The 17,248-nt window shown below is 45.2% G+C and overlaps 1 protein-coding gene across 2 annotated transcripts in view; it reads left to right on the top strand.

Annotated features, from left to right (window-relative positions):
• The first annotated feature begins 11,914 nt into the window (after window positions 1-11,914).
• Window positions 11,915-17,248, top strand: part of SCTR (secretin receptor) — a 112,528-nt gene continuing 107,194 nt past the window's right edge. For both annotated transcript variants that reach the window (XM_037001082.2, XM_073241329.1), the window contains exon 1: window positions 11,915-12,238. In XM_037001082.2, coding sequence (XP_036856977.2) covers window positions 12,185-12,238 — 54 coding nt within the window. In that variant the 5' untranslated portion in view covers window positions 11,915-12,184. The remainder of the gene's footprint in view (window positions 12,239-17,248) is intronic.

Raw genomic sequence — 17,248 nt, forward strand, 5'->3', positions numbered from 1 at the left:
TTCTCATGCTTAAAGTCTCAATGAGTTGTCAGAGTATTTAAGAAAATGAGATCTTAATATTAAAAGGACTATAGGCTAAAGTTTGCTAACAACTGTGTAACCTTCTTTATTTGCCTTTGAGATATTTTATTGTCATTCTGTTAAATAGATAAGTATTGCTTCATAGCAAACTATTTAAGCAAGTGCCTTAAAACTTTTAACAGCTTCCCAAAATCAAATTCAAAAAGGTACTTTTACCTCTAGTTAACTCTGATATTTTCATGTCAGAAGAACTTTTTCTCATTGGAGAAAGTATTTGGCTAATTTAACTTATTTATCTGATATATAATTACCTGCTTAATTACCTAGAAAGCACTGTCAAAAAGAATAATGCTAAACTTTGTTACTGAATGTTTTGTTACAGAAATATCAGAATTTCCTTATGTCAACTGTCTTACAGTAAGCTATCATCAGATCTTTAACCATTGTCATTTGTAAGTCTTATATTATTTAGTCACTGTTTTATTACTCTTAAGCTAGTAAAGAACTAGTTTTCAGCAGAACAAGTATTAATTACATAAGATTAAGTAAACTAAAGATGATTTTGTAGCTTTTTGTTTCAAATGTTGCTGATAAAGTGTTTTAAGCTTTTTCTCTTAAGCTGACAACAGTTTAGTAAATGACTGCCTTTAAAAGCAGAATTGAAACTTTATCTTTCTCTCTACCTGATCCCTCCAGAATTTAAAAACTCTCAGTGACTATTTTTATATTTCATGGCAGTATGTTTATTTGCACAAGTTCAATAAGAATCTGCTTTCCTTGTAAGAGGACCAGTTAAAAACACAAGTTATATTACCAAGTCTTTGGCTGGAAAGTCATACCTGAGAGACACGTGTGTAAACTCAGATATGAACAGACAGCTTTAAGGAACAGCTTGACTTTATAAAGCCAACAAAGCCCCTTAGAAGAACCTACCTGGTACCTTGCTTACAGAGTTCCCAGCAGCCTTACCAGGTGAGTAAAGAAGGTCACTGCCTGGCAGGTGCAGGAACCTCAAGAATGTCTTGGGAACCTCAGAGAAGAGTGGAATTCACCCAAATGTACAGGTACTGCAGACACAATCTGATAGCAAGTCTAGCTTGGCTTTCTAGCCTCAAGAAGCCTTTGAAAGTCCAATGTGAAATTCCTTATAAAAAGTTCCAGCAAAGCATATTTAAAATAGCCTATGTAATCAATTGCTATTCTTGCTGCATTTATGCAAATAATCAAGCCAACTGTTAATTATTTTCTTAATCTGGCTACTTCTAATAAAAATAAGCATAATTTTAGAGAAAAGTATTGTTTCAGTATGCAGTCTTATCTATACTAAATCCTAATACTAGTCATTGAGATGTAAACTTGATCCAGAATTCCAGTTCCCCATAATAGCCTGGCTAATGCCCCTACTGGGCCCCTTAATAACAGTTTGTGGTTTACTCTTAGTTGCCCCTGTGTCCTCAAGTTCCTCCAACAGCAGCTTACCCAGATGACCCGGGTCACCACCAACCAGATGTTACTTCACCGTTAAGCACCTCTTCCCACTAAACCCCCTCCTTCGGCCTAATACCAGCCTCAAACCCCTACAATGCCCCTTGTCAGCTGGAAGTAGCCAGATCAAGTCTTCACCCATTATGACCAAAAAGCTGGAATGTTAGGCTGGAGGAAGGAAAAACAAGGACATGCAAACAGAACAGAGAGATGCCATAGAGGGAGAACAGACCAGACCCCAAGATCCGTGCCTTATATGGAAAGGAGACAGCTCTTCCTGAATTCCATCCTTCTGATGTGCCAACTAAGACCCGGATGTCAGCCTCCTCCCTCTTGGAAGGAAAAAAAGTTTCTAATTGTCTATTATGTCACCTTTAGCCAATCGTACCTCTCCATGCCCCCTAGGATAGCTTGCCCACTCCTCTCCCTCCTTATCCCTTATAAGCCCCCACCTCCCTGACTCGGTGTGACTTCCCCGGCCTGTAGTACCCAGACTGCGGAACATCACCTGGGAGTGGCATTCAAATAAACTACCTGGCCCTTTGTTGCCTCTATTCGCCTGCTTATTTCAGCTAAAATTTATCTTACAATATTCATGTGATTTAAAAAATCTCCCTTACCCCTCTCCTTAAGTCACCACATTCCCTTTCTCAGGGGTAACACATGTTACCAGATTCATATTTATCTTTTCAGGGATATGTTATACATATACCAGCAATCATATGTACACTTGTATTTGTAAGAAGTTCACCTCCTGTTTAAAAGCCTAAATAGCTCCCTCTTCCGTCTCTTCTTTTTTTCACTAAAAAATGTATCTGGGTGATCATTCCATAGCTGTGCATGAAGTACCTCCTCATTCATGTTTATGTCTGCAAATATTCCATAATTATGTAACCAGTCCCTATTGTTGGATATTCCTGATCTTTTGCCATTATAAATAATGTTGTAATGATTTTTACAATGCATACTATCATTTCTACAAATATGTATATCCATCCACCCATATGGCTGTGAATGTATCTGTAAGAAAAGTCCTCAAAGTAAAAGTGCCAGGTCAAAGGGTCTATTCCAAATATACCAATGGCATAACTCATTGGTTTAATTCTACAAAATTTCTTTCCCAGCTTGTTATTTGACTTTGCTGTTAAGGTTTTGGCCTTATAGAATTTTACCAAAAAGTTTCATCTTGTGTTCATTGTGTATTGTTCCATAACAAATTACCCCAAAATTTCGTGGTTTATAACAGCTATAATAATTTGCTGTCTCTCAGTTTCTATGGGACAGAAATTCAGGCAGGGTGCAGCAGAGATGGCTTGTTTCTGCTTCGTAATGTTGGGGCTTCTGGTGGGTTACCTGAAAGCTGGGTGTGGAGCCATCTGAAGGTGTCATGTGCTGATTGATGCTAAAGCTGTGAGCCAAAATGAGGCTCTCCACCAAAGTACTCACATGTGGCCTGGATTCCAAGGACAGGTGTCCCAAGAGAGAGCCAGGCTTAAGCTGTATTTCCTTTTTGACCTAGTCTTGAAAGTTGTACAGCATTGCTTCCTCCTCAGTCTGGTGCTTGAGGCCAATTCAGAGATCCACCAGGAAAGAAGAAGAGGGAACACGGATTCTACCCATCTGTGGAGAAGTGTCAGCATCTTCAGAGAGTACCATATTCTCTGTTCCTGTGGCACTGATTGTAGATGTGTGGCTACAGAACAGCCATAGTCATCTTGCTACCTGCTTGAGGTTCTCCATCTCTGAGGAAGGCAGAGCCAAGAAAACCATGGCAAATAGAGCCTGAGTTATGCATTAGTCTGCCCTGAAGCATGCTCTGTCTCTGGATTCTCAGTCTTCTGAACCAGTACTCATCATTACTGCTGCTTCAGCCAGTCTGAGCTCATTTGTCTATGACCTGCAGTCAAGTACATTTTAATTTGTATAGCCAGACAACTTTTTTAAAATTAAGGTATCATTGATATACAATCTTACGAAGGTTTCACATGAGCAACATTGTGGTTTCAACATTCATCCATATTATCAAGTACCCCCCCAACACCCCATTGTAAACACTGTCCATGGGCGTAGTAAGATGCTGTAGAGTCATTACTTGTCTTCTCTGTGCTATATTGCCTTCCCCATGACTTACTTATATTGTGTATGCTAATTATAATGCCACTTAATCCCCTTCTCCCTCCCTCCCCGTCCCCCTTCCCCAACCCTTCCCTTTGATAGCCACTAGTGCCTTCTTAGACTCTGTGTGTCAGCTGCTGTTTTGTTCCTTCATTGTTATACTCCACAAATGAGTGAAATCATTTGGACTTGCCTTTCTCTGCCTGGCTTATTTCACTGAGCATACTACCCTCTAGCTCCATCCAGGTTGTTGCAAATGGTAGGATTTGTCTTCTTCTTATGGCTAAATAATATTCCATTGTGTATATGTACCATATCTTCTTTATCCATTCATCTACTGATAGACACTTAGATTGCTTCCATATCTTGGCTATTGTACATAGCACTTTGATAAACATAGGGGTGTATATGTCTTTTTGAATCTGGGATTTTTTTCTTCAGATAAATTCCTAGGAGTGGAATTCCTGGTCAAATGGTATTTCTATTTTTAGTTTTTTTGGGAACCTCCATATTGCTTTCCACAATGGTTGAACTAATTTACATTCCCACCAGCAGTGTAGGAGGGTTCCCTTTTCTCTGCATCCTCACCAGCATTTGTTGTTCCTTGTCTTTTGGGTGTTGGCCATGCTACCTGTTGTGAGGTGATAGCTCATTGTGGTTTTGATTTGCATTTCCCTGATAGTTAATAATGTGGAGCATCATTTCATGTGCCTGTTGGTCATCTGAATTTCTTCTTTTAGCCAGATAGTTTAATTCTACTAAATTATTTTCAGCCTCATGGCAATGCTGAAAGATTGGTATTCTTTTCCCCATTATAGGATGAGGATATTGAGTTTTAGAATGCTAAGTACCTTGCCCAAGGTCACATAGCCAATTGATGACTAAGTCAGGATTTGACTCTGGGTTTGTCTGTTGCCAACATTCTTTTCTGTATGCCAAGCCAAATTGCCTTATCAGACAGAAATGTGGGGAGCCTCTGGGAGGTTGGGGTGTACCTGATCTTTTGTCTGCTCCAAGTGAAGATAAGGCCTTGGAAGTACTAGCAACGTTGTCTTGCAGAATGGTGTTATTTGCTCTCTTTTATTTAATCTCTTTAAACAATAATATTTCATATAAATATTGAAAACAATGCTGACAAATGGAAGAGGAAAGAAAGAGCCATAAAGGAAAAACTGCTTTCCTGAGAAATCCAGCTCACATTTGCGGAGTGTAAACAGTGAGCCTGGACCATAAACACCTCATTAAAATGTCAGTGTTATTCCTTTGTACTTCAGCACTGAATAGGGAATCATACTTGCCCCATTATTTATGGCTCATCAATAATACATTAGCTTAGCTCCCAGAGAAGCTTACATTCAGGAGAGGACAGACCTCTTTGTTTGGTTTATTGAGCTGCTGAAAGGGTAGGGCAAGTTCATTTCATTGGGATAGTCATTTGGTGAAAGCTTCAGATCTGGACATCCAGGGATAGTCAACCTTCACCCCCAACTCCCAAACCAGCCCCTTTAGCTCAAATGTCACTTTCCAGGGAAGCCTTCCTTAAATGCAAGCCAGGGCTGTTTCTGTTACAAGTGACAGAAATGGATTTAAAAGTTTAAAAAAAAAAGTTTTAAAATTATCTATCCATGTATCATCTATCAAGAGAGGCCTCACAGCTGCATCTAGGTGCCTGAGGATGGGGTCAGGACTTTGTCTGCCATCCCTTGGTTCTCCCCACTGCATGTAGTCTTCATTCTCAGCCAGGATCTCTCCATGATGTGGAAAGACTGCCGTCTTGCGACTAACTTGAGCATAATGCCAATACATGGGTTTAACGGGGCCACTCCTACTGCCCCAGTTTCAGTCATGTGCCCAACCCTGAACCAGTCAGTGTGATTAGTTGGTGGGGTGCCTCTCCTCACCCAGGCCTGGATCACTTTCTCACACCTGGGCTGCTGTTGGTGAAAGCCTTGCCACCCCCAAGTCACGTGGTCTGAGACTGAGGAAGGAAGAGATATTCTTCAGGGATAGAGGCTGGCCAGACACAAACAACCGATGTCTATTAGGCTGAACCTTATAAAATTATCAATATTGAAATGTATCAAAAATGGTGACTGATATGACTTAATACATTAACCCACAAGGCTTGGTCTGGTCCCTTAATATATGCTACCATAGAATTTATCACCATTTACAGTATCATCCACCCCACATCCTGCAGTTTTGCTTACTTGAGCCAACCAATAGGTTTGTTAAATGTGTGGCCTTGCAGGCCTCCGAAGTCTTGACTACCAGCCATAGCCATCTTGCGAGGCCTCCTGGGAGGGGATGTGATCATAGCACCCAAAAATTTGTGTATGAGGCTGAGGTTGCCACAGGCAATTTCCCCAGGCCTCTGTCATTCTAGCACAGCACCTGAAACAGAGTATGTGCTTAATAAATATTCATTAAATGAATGTGCTTAATTAGTTCACCATAAAGTGTATATTGCTATTGGAAAAATGCAAAATAGTAATAAAAATATGATTTCTTGTTGCAGAAGTAATTAAAAATAACATCTCCAGCCAGCCAGGCAAATCTTCTGCACAAAATGAAGGAAAGGATGAATTACTGAGTTTTACTACTGAGTAAGCACCAGACTGTGATGTGCATCACTGGCAAGCCTCAAGGAGATGGCAAAGGGCAAGCAGAAATCATACCTTGGTTGAAAGACAGGCAGGTACCATCTACTACACACATGTTAATTGTCTTTATCCAAAGGAAAAATAAAACTTCTTGTTTCTTCCCAACAAACAGGAAATTACAATTTAGAGCCAAGTGCCTGGATTAATCTCCCAGAGTGACAAGGAAGCAGGGCACCATCTTCTTTTATGTTCACATTTCAAAGAGATGACTCTGTTGGGGAAGAAAAATGTTCCTCTACCCTTCGACGTTCTTCTAGCTGGTATAAGAATTTGGTTGACATGAGATAGATTAACAGGAGAAAAAAACAAAGTTTAATTACATGCACATGGAGGCCCCATCAAGAAACTGAGGACTAAAGAAATGACCAAGGCAGGCAGTTCTTACACTTTTAAACAAAAAGACAGTAAATCTCTGTGGAACTGACAGGACAAAGAAAACTCATGTCAGGGAGCCTCAGTGAGTAAGGAATTCTAAATAGCATTTAGGCTGGGGTAGCAAATTCATAAAAGTAGCAGGTTTGTTTATACAGCCTTCTCAGCTCTGAATTCCCTTTCTCTGATAAGGATGTCTCTTTATTTGCTGTTATAAGGGGGGTACCTTTCACATGGGAGGCTTATTTCCTGCTTTCTGGAGACAAAAGGGGATCAGGCTGTTCTTCTTGCATCAACTGTTTCTTAAGTAACTTTTAATTCAAAATAATCAAAATGCCAGAGAGGCACATTTTGCAGAAACCTGCCCTTGGCCCCTAAGGCAACACGGTTTTCAAGAAAGACATTCCCAGCATGCAAAACTGGCAATAGGCTTATTTAGCTTTTTAAAGACTTACATATATCTCAAAGAGACAGAGAAGATTAATAAGTTTTCTAAAGGAAATGCTGAAAGAAATGGAAGTGAAGATCTCTTTCCCTTTTGGTACCAGGGAAATTTTAAACTGTATCATAAAGGAGGAAAAATCTCCCCCACCCCCTCCATTCAATGGCTGAAGCTCTTGAATCAATCTGACGAAAGACATATTAACAAGAGAAGAAAGTTTTAATTACCACACACGCGTGGGAGTTTCTCAAGGAAATGAGATTCAAGGAGGCTGCCAGATGACTGAGGCTCATATACCATCTTAGCTTAAACAGTAAATAAGCAGGGTTGGGGCTTGGGTGGGGGAGGCAAGTCACGAGAAAGGGAGGAAATGTATGGCAAACAGGGTTGTCTTGTTATGCATAAAGGTTTCTCAGGTGATAAAAATTGTCATCAGACATAGCTTTCTTCCTGGTACAGAGACTTTTTCTACAAATGGAAATTTACTTTATCAAAAGGCACATTTATACTTCATTATTACACAGTTAGGGAGGCAAAGAGCTTTCCTTGTGGCTGCTGGTTCTCAGTTGCCTTTAGCTCAGAATAATCCTTATACCAAAGTGACATATTTAGGGTGACATACTCTGGTACTCTTCAGTATTTACCCTTACATTCTGCCTCACAGGAATGATAAGAATGTCTGTAGGAAACCAATGGAGAACAAATTACCACAGAATCAGATACAGGGTCTCCCATCCCCAGGGTAACTTGCAAATTACTGTTAAGAGAGCGTGAATCTCTTGGGTTTGGGGTGGTCCTGCCATAGGTTTCTATGCCCAACTCTACCTCTGCAGTGGTGCCAGAAGAAAGGGATTAGAATCAAGATCTGGAAAGCCCTCAAATTGAAGAGATGGCCCTTCTCTGTCACAACTCATGCAGGTTATAATGAAGTTTACAGGGTGTATAGTAGAGAATTTCCCCATAATTGCTGTAACAGTATTTATGGTGACACATACTCATCTGGAATCTTCTCACTCTCCCATCAAGACATGGAGTTTATGTTGCCTCCCTTTCACCTTGTCCAGGTTTTTGTGATTGCCTTGAAAACAGAAGACAGCAAAAGTAGCACTGTGTCACTTCTGAGGCTGGGTCATAAGTCACAATACAGTTTCTACCTGCTCTTTCTTGGGTTCCACATCTTTGGGACCATAAGCCATTCAGTAAGAAGTCCAGGCACCCTGAAGCACCTCATGGAGAGAGCACATAGAGACAGAGGGAGATACATGAGGAGCCCCAGCTCTCCAGCCACAGCCATCCGAGTGAGCACATCCTAGAGTGACTCTGATCCTAGCCACTGTCTGACACCCTGAATGAGAACTGCCTGGCTGAGCCCAGAATTGTGAAATGATAATAGATCATACTGGGGCTTTCCATCACGTCTGGATATTATGGGGATAAGGGTGATGGAAATGATTCAGGGCTGGAAATCAAAAGACCTGAGTTTCAAGACCAGCAATCGTACTTCCCGATTGTGAGATCTTGAGTTTTCCTCATCAAATCTCCATTTCTCCATCTGGTGAATGGGTGTAAAGTCATATCCACATGGGGTTATTCTCCTTTGGCCTCATCCCTCCAAAATCCATTTCTACTTTCCCCATCCAGGAGATTAAACTCCATGGACAGTTTCTCCCCCATCTGTGTACCTTATCTCTGTGTTTGGGCTGAGGACAGCCAATGAAAGACATCACAAGAGATCAGTGGACAGGAGAAGACAGGTCAAGGTGTTTATCCCAACAGCCAATCCCCTTGCCAGGCCCCAGTGTTGACAGTGGCTGCATTCCTCTATGGTTATGGTCCTCTGGATAGCTCCCCTCTCAAGGATAGCTCTTGCCAGTTCTGGGAACACTGTTTGCCCCTTGTTAAAAAAAAATTATTCTGACACTTGTTAAAATGCAAAGAAGACTTTTTTCAAGACTGTTGCAATGGGTTATTGTGATAGGGGAGAGAGATCAAGCTCAACTTGGAATACAATCAGATCAAGTGGGCATTTATGGCCAAGCAGCAGGGTGAGGGGGCCAGTGGATGTAAGGTTACTAAGAGGGGACATCCAGATAGGGGGATTCTTGCTAAACCAACTAACAGGATTCTTGCTGAAGACAGGCAAGATATCAAAGGCGGGAGATGAGGAACTTAATCAGACATGATAAGATATCAAGAGTCAGCGGGATTCTCACTAAACTGAGGACAGGATTCTTGCTGAGACTGGGCTGGGCTGGCCAAAGACAGGTGGGGCCAAGGTTGAGGCCTAGCCAAGAAGAAAGCTTAGAAGTGCCTGACTAAAGTTTGGCAATGAGAGAATTTTTGCCATTCTTCAGGCCCTCTGTTGGTAATCCCAGGCACTTCACTGTTTCCTTTGGTTCCCTTAACCCTGCCTGCACCTTTGCACATAGTCCCTTCATTGAACTCTCTTCAATGAGACCATTCAAGCATCAGGTTCTCCCTGTTCTGCCAGGCTATGAGTGCTGGTCCTACTTACTCCACAGAGTTGTTTTGAGCATCAGGTGAAATGATGCATGCAAGAGAGTTTCAGAAGCCCCACAGGCAAGGAAGTTATCTTCATGACCGACAGGAATCCTAGTACAGTGCAAAGGGCACAGGTCACGGGCTTCAGGTTCTGTCTGGGTTAAAATTCTGGCCCCAGCCCTTGTTAATTGTGTTACTGGGGGCATGTGCTTACCTTCCCTAAGCCTCAATTTCCCATCCTATTAATCAACAGCAAATATCTCTCATATTGTCTTGGAGGATTGGCTATTAACATACTCTAAATTCCAAAACACTTCCTAGACATGGCAGGTATTAAATATATTGCTAATTCTCCACCCCTATAAGAATTTGTTTTCTCAAGCAGGTTTTTCAAAGCTACTAATTATATCCATGGCCTGTAAAAGGGCTTCTCACAGACCACTTCAGACCTTTTCCTCAATGCTGTGAGAAGCAGAGCCCCCATTTAAGGAGAGTGACTTGCCACAGGCCAGAAATATATTGAATTGCCCAGAACAAATGCTGTTTTGCTTTTTCACTAGAGGTCATGAGGCTCTGGTATTGAACACAGATTGCATTTTCATATTGTTTTCTTTTTATTTCTTTCCAGCAAAAAGGCAGTACAGACAGTGGTTACAGGAAATATTGAAGCAACATGGAAGTCTACACAGTAAAGATGGCAAACCCTTACCTCATGCTCTTGCTGATGCACATTTAGGGCATTGGGTTTGTGGGGCCCAGGAAATAACATTTTTCTTTCCAACCTGAATCTTGAACCCTTTGAGAAATAAGATTAAGACAGATGAGGCTGAATATCACTTTCATTAGTGAAAAAGTTGATCTTGGAAAATGTAATTTATACTTGTGGGCAAGTGGGTTTTCTAACACTGAACTCCAAAATTCGATAGATCACCATCCTGCCACTCACGATACTGAATCAGCAAGGGCAGAGCTTTGACCATCAATGACAATTCAGTTACAGGGTCTTTGCAGGTGGGAGTGCTGTCAAAGGCAGGGGAGAGTTGGGGGGCAGAACCTCAGGGCAGTCCTGATCCCAAATGCATCAGTCATGTAGAGCTTGCCTCGTGTGTGTGTGTGTGTGTGTGTGTGTGTGTTGCGGGGAGCGGGGATTTAAGGAGGGGGTAGAGAGAGGTCAGGATTATACTAATGATTGCATTCCAGGAGGAAGGAATATCAAAGGTAGGACTAAATGTCCCCCTTCCACGTATGTTATCTCCAGTTTTCTGCCACTGTCATAGTGCTTCCACAAACATCCTTACATGCATTTCACGGGGTCTTTGGGTGAATATTTTTGTAGCAAAAGTTCCTAAAATCCAGCTCATGGTTATATATACTTTAGGTTGATATATACTACCTTATCAATAGCCTCTTCAGGCAGGAAGGCTGCTGAGGGCTGGGGCATGTCCTGTTAACAGCAGAGGTCAATCACAGAGACTCAGGGTCAGCAGCAGAAGTGGAGCAGGCCCAGACTTTCCCATCTGACCTGAGATACATGTACCTGGAAACATCAGTCCTCCTCCACCTTCGATGCCCTCCTCTGTCAAAGTGGCATCATATTCCACAGGGTTTGGGGGGAATTCACTGAGCTGATGTACTAACAGTGCCTGGGCAAAAGGTCAACATAGAAGGAGAGACAGGAGGGAAGGAAGTGCACATCAGTGCCGAGGAAGAAAAAAACTGGGTCTGTAAGAGCCATCGGGGGTACCTGGAACTGAGAGGCTATTATAGCACTCAGATGGGTTGAGCAGGCTGCTGCGAGGTCTGCCTGGTGCTACTAGCTTCCAGGGACACCAGGAAGCCCAAAGCCTCCAGGCAGTTCATCTCCAAACGCCTGGTGTGCTGGGTGGTCCTCCTTGGTCTCCCGGATCATCAAGGCTTCCTTGTGTGATAGTGCTCATGGGAGTGAACTTCATGGATCGGGCATGTATGATATGGCTTCAATAACACATATAAAGTGAAAATCAGAGACAAAATTCAAGGCAGCTGTCCCCCGAAGGGATGCAATAGCATCTACCTAGCACTCACTATGTCCTGGGGCACTAGCTCGGCCTTCCTTCAACCCTTAGACGTGTCATTAAAGATGAGAACAGGCTCAAAAGCGCATACGTTGCCCATTGTTTGCAGAAAGATGTGGCACGGCTGACCCAGAACTCAGGGCTTTTCCCGGCCTTGGGGGCGTGGCAGCGTGGAAAGCTAAGCCAGCTGGCCCTCCCCTGGCCTCCTCCGCCCCAGGGACGAGCCTGCGGGAGCCGGCCGGGTCTGCACCTCCCTCCGCTCCTCCCCTGCCAGCTCCGCGCCAGCCCTCTGCTTGCCGGGGCTGGGTGGAGGAGCGCGGATAGCTCCGCGTCCTCATCAACGGGCTGGGCGGCTAGGCGTCCGAGGAGGAGCAGTCCCGGGCCCGCCGCGGCGTAGGGTCCAGCCATGGCTCCCCGGGTCGCGGCAGCCGGCGGGGGTCCGGGCCCCCTCGGGACGCGCTGAGCTCCTGAGCCGCAGGTGCACCTGGGCGGGTGCCGTCCAGGCTCCCGCGGAGAGCGCGCGGGGCACCATGCGCCCCAGCCTGCGGCCGCTGGTGCTACTGCTCGTCTGCGCCGCGCTTTCTGTGAGTACTGCGCCCCTGGGCGTGAAGGGTTCCTTCGGGTCCCACGCGGGATGGGCTTGGCGGGGGCTCCCAGATCTTCCGCAGAAGAGTGGGAACTCTCACCCCTGTGCCCTCAACAGTGTCTGCCCAGCTTCCCCGGAAAAAAAAACAGTGTGTGCGCCAAGCGGAGGCAGCCCTGGTCCTCCAGCCCACACCTTCCTCCGTGCTGCGCCGGGACGAAAATCCTGGAGCCGCGTCTGGCAGTGCCTCTTGTGCTGGGTGGGCACTTTGCCTCCACTGGAACCCCATAATAGCCTATCCAGGCTGATATTCTCACCCTTCTTTATGGACAAGGAAACCAAAGTTCGGAGAAGCCAAAAATCTTGCCCCAGGAGAGGACTGTTGGAACCTGCATCCGTCTGCCCCAAAGCCTTGGTGTTTCCACACACACCCGGTTGCAGATAGGAAACCCCGGAACGCTCTGGCCGGCCTCTGGGTTTGCGATGGAACCGTTTGCAACTCCCTCCCTCCTCCTCTCTCTTACGGGATTTGGCCCCTAAAGTCTGAGTGTCTGGGGGCTCCTGGGAGCAGCCAGTTCCCGCAAACCAGCGCCGCGCAGGAGTGGGAAAAGAAAAGGGAAGGAGGAAGAAGGGCGGCTTTTTTCCTTTCCCACAGAAACTCCTGGGAATCCCGGGCCGCTCCCACCGGGATTCGTGGATGAGAATGGCTGTAGCCCTTCTGCCTGGATAGAAGGAACAGGGAAGGGTGACTGGGTAGGGAGTGAGGCTCAGGTGCCACTTCCCCTCCTCAGCGCTCCCATGGGTCCTGAGGCTCTGTCCTAAGAATTCCGGAAAAGCGCTTTGGGATCCAATTCTGAGTTATAGTCCCTGTCCTGGGCAATTCCTTGCTACTGTCCGGTGGCCTTTGTGTTGTCCTGTCCTGTTTGATTTTAAGAAAAACCTCTTCTCCTGGAGCTGATGGGATGATGCTCAGGAGATGCCCATCCTTCTGGCAGCTCGTGACATTCCAGCTGCAGTAGTCTGAAAGAGTGGAATCTGGGGCTGTCATTCCTAGCTCCTTGTTACCTTGGAGCCCTTTTCAGTGGCAGTGCTGGCGCTGGAAGGTGCTAAAGCAGCAATACCCACTCATTAGTCTGAACTCCCAATTTGGGAAAATGCCACCTGGGGCACTGGGGACAATTCCAAGCCAAATACAGCTTAAAGGTGTATTGTTGTTCAGTGCCTAGGGATGGGAGAGGCAATAGCTCCCTCTTTCTGACCCTTCTAGCCTCCTTTTTAAGTATTTTCAGTAACCCTAAAGTTATCATCAGAAAGCAACAGGTGTCCGGGTTTCAAGACTGAGGTTCAAGTCCTACATTTTCAGCAGAAGGGTAAATGAGGGTTCAAGTCTTCAATGTGCCTGCCTGGGAAGAATGCTTCATTATACCCTGGTCCAATCCCCTTATTTTACAGGTGAGCAAACTGAGACCTGTAGAGAGAAGGGACCTGCCCCAAATCAGCAAGTTAGTCATAGAGCTGGAACCAGAACCCAGACCTCTTGATTCCCAGCCACCAAGACAAAGTTACATCCTTTGTCTTTCGTGTCATTTTCACACTCTCCTGTACTGCCTTCTATTATTACATGATAATTTCCTATGTATGAGTAGTGGTCCTCTGGTTATTTTATGGGCTCTTCTGGACCTGAGGTCTCACACTTCTTGGCAGAGAACTCCCTTGACAAACAGGAATGAAACTGACCTACTTTGGTTGGAGTATTTCCAAGGCTATAAAGCTTTCCTTCTGTTTACTTTATTCTGAGAGGTCAGACATTTGATTTAAAATTGAATTCCCTTGAGGGAGATCATAGGCATCTTCCTAATGGGACATTGTTAGGCCAAATTGCTTATTACCATTTCCCATCTTGTCTTTCCATACAGGGAGGTGTCAGAAGGGTCTCTGGCAAGTGAGAATCAAAATGTGATGATGGCTGATGGGGCCAATTTCTGAGCCTGCAAAGGAAATACTGACCACACCTTCCTTTGCTACTCCCACCCCCGTGTATCCCATAAGGACTTGTACCTGGAATGATACTGTCATTATTTACTAGTACATCTGTCCTCCCCACCTCCCCAGTGCATACTTTTAGTTTGAGTGCCAAGCTTCCATCTTGTCACCCTCTGTCCCTAGAGCCAGTCATAGTGTAAAAGGGAGCTCAGTGAAGTGTGTATTGGTTGAATAAATGAATGAATGAAATGATGATGATATCCATAGGGAGTGTCTTGAGCTGCAGTGGTTTCATAGAGCAATGAGGAATTAAGAATGACATCTTGGAAGCAGTCATTGCTTACAAAATTTTACATAAATGTGTCAAGCAAAGGAAAACTAGCCATTCAAAGTAGGGCTTCTTAATCCCTGGCATCTGGCAGACTGCCAACTTGATCACCTTAGTGAGTTAAGCAGGGTATGTGGGCTGCTTTTCCTTAAAGCAGGGTTTCTTAACTTTGACACCATTATCCTGGGTATATTAAATTTGAGGTTTCAACAAGGAGTGCCAGGGAGAGAGCTGCGCTCTCCTGTGGAATGGGAGGAAGTGATGGGGTGGGGGGATAATGAGGATGGAGTGAGGGAGGAGAGCTGGATAATTCTTTGTTGTGGGGGCTGCCCTGTGCATTGTATGGTGTCGAGTGTCATCCCTGCCCTCTACCCACTAGAAGCCAGTAGCTTCTCTCCAAGCTGTGCCAACAGAAAATGCCTACAGAGTTGTCTGGTGTCCTCTGGAAGGAGGGAGGGCAAAACTGCCTGTGACTCAGAACCATTGCCTTAAAGCTTGTCATATTTCAAGGGAAATGCATTCACAGGACTAGTCATAGGTGTTCACCACATGATGGGCTTAGGGCAATGGGGCCAGTGACAGGGAATTTGAGCCAGAAGACAGAGCAAGTGCACCTGATGAAAACCCATTTCCAGACAAGACGACTTATGCAAGGAATGGCTTCCCTGATCTTCTCACCCTCCCTCCCACTCCCCCTCCTCTCTCCATCCCTCCTCAGACTGCTCAGAAGCATACAAAAGTCCAGGAACAAGGTCTGGCACACAGAAGCACATGGTGGCTCCTACCCATCTCTGAGGTGCACCTGGACCCAGAGGCCAACAAGCTCCGTGGTGCCTCAGTGAGTGGAATTTTAGGAAGGCCTGCAAGGGTCCCCAGAGGAGCTGACCACTGATAACTCTTCAGAGAAGAGTCCCTGGGATTTATGTATACCTGAAAAATCACTTTCTAATCCTCTGAGGAAGTATTTGTGGGTTTCTTTTGAAATTCTTACTGCCTTTATGATTAATATGGTTGATGACAATGATGACGGAGATAGAGGCTTCTCTTCCTGAGTACTTACTTCACACCAGGTGCTCTGTTGAGTCCTGCAGCACTATCTGATTTGATTCTCACACCAACAGTCATTACCCTCGTTGTGCAAATGAAGAAACTGTGGCTCAGAAAGAGGTGAAGCCATCTGTCAAGGTCACCCAGCTGGACATGGCAGTGTGAAGATACAAACCCATGTGTCCTTAACCAGCACCTGCATCTGCTCCCATAAAGAGACCTGCTCTGATTTCTGGTGCCAAATGGCTGTCCTAAAATCCCTTCCCAAATGTCAAAATGACATTAACTTCAGTTTAATCTAGTTGCTTTATAAAACACAAAACAAATACTGAATTACACACAGCATTTTATTGAGGGGTCCAGAAAGGAATGTGGGGTCACAAACTCAAACGGGAGATACATTTCCCAAACTGTTTAGGAGACTCCTTTTCTTAGCTTTGCTGTCACCCTCCAGCATTCCTGCAGAGCTTGCCTCCCTCTACCTTGTCCCTGTTATCCCCACCCTGTGGTTTCCTCCCATGCCAGGGAGGGTATGGTGGTCTTCCTGGCACCCTTTGCTGAAAGCCCAGACTTAGTAATCAGGATTAGAGCTCTACCATCAGAGCAGCCTCCTCCAGTGGCCCCTGATTTGGCCCCCGCCCTTAGTAAGCTGAGGTTCCCCACCACTGACCTTCACTGGGCTCTGGGGCAACCTGCTGCCCTAGGTAAACCCACAACACTCAGATCCTATCTACTTGCTTACAGTACAAACAGGACCGCTCAGCATTCATGAAGACTTGAGAACATAAGAATGTCCTGAGGTCCACCCAGCTGCAATACTCCGTGTCTGTCAGATTCCAAGGGGCATCTGGGGAAGGGCCGTCCCTGGTTGATCATGTCCTGCAGCTCCAGCCTGCAATGCTGCCAGGGTTCCTGAGTTGCCCAGTCTTCTCCAGAATCCCCAGATGTCTGGTGGCTGTCCCCTCCCTTGTGGCTCTCAGAGACTCTCTCTGAAGTGTGAGTGTTTTTTCAAATTTCTGACCTTCTCAACACACAGGTTTACTCCCACTTCTTGAGCATCAGGGCAAGAGCCTCCTCTGACCAGTATCTTGTCCTTAGGGATGTGTCTAAATTGTACCCTCCTGTTCCCTCCTTCCCAGAGGTCTTAGTCCCCTCAAGTTGCCATAACAAAGCACCACAGACCAGGTGGCTTAAACAGCAGACACTTTCTCACAGTTCTGGAGGCTGGAAGTCCCAGTTCAGGGGCCAGCGGGTCTGGCTCTGGTGGGGGCCCTCTGCCTGGCTCGCTGTGGATGCTTTCCTCACATGGCCTTTCCTCTGGGCAGCACAGAGAGATGGAGAGTGATCTCTCTGGTTTCTCTTTAAAGGACTCCAGTCCTATCAGATCAAGGCCCCACCCTTATGTCCTCATTTAACCTTAATCACCTCATTATAGACCCTATTTCTACATATGCCATACTGGGGGCTAGGGCTTCAATACACGAATTTGATGAGGAGGAAAAATTCAGTCCATAATACCAGCTGAGTGGAAGAGAGGCTCTCCTCCTGCCCGTGGCCAGGCCCTACTTGAGATGACACAATGCAGCCATCAGGGCCAGTCTTCACCATTTTCCTCTTGACTGACTTTTCCCACCAGCTGGCTAGCTTTCCATT

Source organism: Manis javanica, chromosome 7 (assembly GCF_040802235.1).
Source record: "Manis javanica isolate MJ-LG chromosome 7, MJ_LKY, whole genome shotgun sequence".
NCBI lineage: Eukaryota > Metazoa > Chordata > Mammalia > Pholidota > Manidae > Manis > Manis javanica.